Source organism: Tupaia chinensis, unplaced genomic scaffold (assembly GCF_000334495.1).
Source record: "Tupaia chinensis unplaced genomic scaffold, TupChi_1.0 Scaffold000178_1, whole genome shotgun sequence".
In the NCBI taxonomy this organism is placed as follows: Eukaryota; Metazoa; Chordata; class Mammalia; order Scandentia; family Tupaiidae; genus Tupaia; species Tupaia belangeri.
Window position 1 is genome coordinate 2,271,171 of NW_006159653.1, and position 3,645 is coordinate 2,274,815.

At 62.1% G+C, this 3,645-nt stretch overlaps 1 protein-coding gene across 1 annotated transcript in view; it reads left to right on the forward strand.

Moving 5' to 3' along the window:
- The window catches only part of LOC102487641 (ATP-binding cassette sub-family A member 17-like), a 105,360-nt gene extending 104,535 nt beyond the window's left edge, over nt 1–825 (forward strand). The window contains 2 exon segments of the mRNA XM_027771011.1: nt 9–129; nt 526–825. Coding sequence (XP_027626812.1) covers nt 9–129; nt 526–825 — 421 coding nt within the window.
- The last annotated feature ends 2,820 nt before the right edge of the window (nt 826–3,645 follow it).

The window sequence follows — 3,645 nt, forward strand, 5'->3', positions numbered from 1 at the left end:
GTGGTCTGGCCGTCCAGCCCAGCCCTCACGGGAACCTGGTCTCTCCTCGGGGCAGGCAGCGTCCTGGAAGACGAGCACCAAGGCATGGTCCACTACCACCTGCCCAGCCGTGACCTCAGCTGGGCCAAGGTGAGAGTGCACCTCCAACACCACTGCTTCCTGGGCTTGGTGTCTCCTGTAAGTGGCATTCAGTGCTCCGCAGTTCCCAACTCCACAGCCACAGTGCACACGGGTTTCGTAATGTGAGGTAGCTGTGTAGAAGGGACCGAGGTCAGCCCCTCCCAGCCCTCATTTCACAGAAGGAGAGCCGGCCCAGAGACGGGTCACACGGCAAGGCGGGGACCTAGTGGGCCCCTGCCCTTCTGGTGCTGCCCCACCCTGCGAGCAGACAGCTAAGCTCCATGGGCCTGACCTGTCACCGCCACAGAGGCCGGCCCAGTTCCCACCCTCTGATGCCCACCCGCACTCCCACCCCTGGTGCACACGTGTCCTGGAGCTGTCCAGGTGGCCTCTCCCTTCCGGCAGGTGTTCGGCACCCTGGAGCAAGCCAGGGGGACGTATGCGTTGGACGATTACTCCGTCAGCCAGGTCTCCCTGGAGGACATCTTCCTGAACTTTGCCTGTCCTCCACACCCCACGATAAACCAAAACGAAGAGGGGCAGGCAGAGCAAGCGGGTCCCTCATCACCCTCTCCATCTCCCTCCCAGCCCCCTTCCCAGCCCCCTTCCCAGCCTCCCTCCCAGCCTCCCTCCCAACTGCCTTTGCCTCCCTCCCCGTTGCCCTCTCAAGACTGTCCAGCTGTAATAAATCCTCGTGCAAATTAGCCCAGGCGTGCAGCCTGCCATGGGTTCTCGCAGCTCAGTGAGCTCCGGCCTGGGCTCTCCCCAGAACGCATGTGTGGAGCAGAGCAGGGGTGACCACTTCGGGGTCTAGGAGAAGGCTCTGGTGTGCTTCAGCAGAAAAGGAAGCCCGCATCCTCCCGCGGAGCCTGTGGTCTTGCGGAGACCCAGCCATGGAGGCAGCCTCAGAGGAACACCCTGTGTCCTCTCTAAAGGCAATGTCTCTGGGGACCACAACAGCCACCACGACCCTGCCTGGAGCAACCTTGTGCTCTGACACATTTCCAGACACTCAAGGCCTGTCCTGGGCCTGGGCCTGGGGCTAGGAGGGCCACATTTCGCTCTTGGCCAAGGGGACCCCTCGCCAAGACTGCGCCGTCTTCTCCGGAATGCCCTGTCTAGGCATTGCCAGTCCAGGGCGGCCACACCACCTGGTACATCCTGAGACCTGGGTGCAGCAGGGCTGGAGCTGTCTGCAGCACTGTTGGCAGTCTGAGATGTGTGTGGGCTCCTGTGCAGGGGCACACAGACCCCCACCCTGCAGGTCAGAGCAGGAACCGGGAGAGGAGGGGCTAAGCACAGGCCAGGGCAGGGCTGGCTGCCCCGCACCGTGCACACGCCTCGTGCAGGTGCAGGAGTGGGGCTTTGTTCAGAGCCTGGTTCTAAGTGCACACCTGGCCGCCAGGGGGTAAGGTGCGTTCTCCCAAAGGTAGCAGGAGAGAGCGAGCTGGCCAGTCTGCCACCTGAGCCAGTGCCTTCAGTATGCACAGCGCTCTCCACCAGTCCCCTTCCAGGCTCCCGCAGGTGTCAGGGGCGGGCAGCCCAGTCCATTTCACGGAAGTGCGCATGCTCATTACCCTGCTTCTCAGGGGAGTAGGCTGGGACCCAGAGTCAGCGTTTTTCCTCCCAACCGAGACTGAACTGAGGCTCTCAAAGTGAGACCCCAATCAGCAGCATCAGAGCCTCTGAGGGACGTGGACTCCTGCTGGCCCCCGCCCCCAACCCCACCTCCGTGGGTGAGAAATTCTTGGGGCAGGGCCTGGCAAGTGGGCAATACCTCGCCTGTAATGTGAGCACACTGAGCTGGCCTGGACAGCACACCGACTGGATTCAGGTGAGTGTGGCTGCACAGCGGGCACTGGGACTCCCCTGAGACCCGCCCCTTCTAGCGACCTTTCTCCCTGTGGAAATCACCCCAGCTCTCTCTGCAAGCCCCCAGCTCTCTTCTGCCCCTCAGCCAACCTTCCGGGCAGTGCTGTCCATGGGCCCTGCCCACCTCCGTCACTCAGAAGTCACCACCTCCATTGGCCATCCCAGGTGACGGCTCTGACACTGCACCATGTCCCCTGTCCCTGTAATGAAAGCCCCTCCCTAGGCCTCTGCCCATCTCTGCGCCCTCCCCGAGTGGCAGGCCCTCACTCTCTGGCTCATTCGCTCCAAGCCTTCCACTCGGTCCTTTTCTGTCAGGAGCTTTCCTGAGTTCCCAGCAGCCTAGACTTACCAATGAGTCCTCCCACTCTAAGCCCAGTGAGGGCCAGGGTGGTTGGGGTCCTGCCTGCTGCAGGACCTGCAGCTGCCGCCAGAGGAACACCAGCTCTGGGGAACAGAAAGACCTTGCCAAAGTAAACTGGAGTCTAAGGGCGACCTGGGGGCGCTGAGTAACCAGGGGTGCTGTTGCTGTTCAGTGGCGCAGGGAACATGGCCTGCCCCTGCTCTTTGCTGGACTGACCTGTCCATCCCTTCCAGGTGCTACTAAAAGCTGACACTGGGGACCAGCAGTTAGCGTAATGGCTATGTCGCTGGACTCCCATGTAGTTGACCGCAGTTCGAGTCCAGACCTAGTGACTTAAACACACCAGGCGCGTGTGTGCGTGCGTGCCCAAGATCCCGAGAGGAGAATGGAGAAGGGATTGCGGTGTGGCCATCCCCCCTGGGGGGTGATTTCTCGCTTTCTGTCTTTCTGGCAAGAACCTCTCAACAACAACAAAAAAAAAAAACTGAAACTGCACCTTTGCCCTGAGGGAGACAGGTAACAAAGTAACAGTGCAGGGAGAGAGGTAACAAAGTGACAGTTCGGGAAACAGTAACCCATGGGGACAAAGGCATGACAAAGGGACGAGAAACCTAAGCCTGGCTGAGTGCCTGTGAGCAGGTCCCCTGCTCTGCTTTCCATCCACTTTATGCTTCTCCTCCACCCCCTTCCGGAGTCTCCACCTGCAGCCTCATCCCTTGTCCTTGGGTCCTCTGGGGCTCTCTTGTGTCGCATGTTGTGACCCTGTCACTCCTCCAGACAGGCAAGACCTTGACACCAGACGCCTGTGTGTTCAGCACAGGCCAGCCCAGGAAGGGACTCAGTGACCATAGGGGTGGGGGGTAGGACGAAAGCTGATCTCCGCGTGGGAGAGGGAGCCTCTCCGCCGCACAGTCCCCAGGGGATTGCACTTCCTCCCTGGACAGAAAGAATTTAGGAGGGACGCGAGCTGGGTCCGGGAGGACAGGCCGTCTGGGCACTGGCACACACGAACGAGCAGGTTGCTCAGCCGAAACTGAGGCCTCGGCGGGCGGCGGCAGTCGCGGAAGACTGCAGGTGCGAAACTTCCCTTTCGGGAAGAGCTTCGGGCGCAGTGAGCGGCGGGAGCGCGGAGCGGACGGCATCCAGAGCCCCAGCCGCGCGCGGGAAGGGGTCGAACGTGCCGGCGGAGCGGGTGAACATTCCAGGCCGGTCCCCGCGCTCCCCTCGGCAGGACACGCGCTAGCCTCCCGTCCCCACCGGCTCCCGCCCCCCCCCCCGGGGGCTCCCCTCGC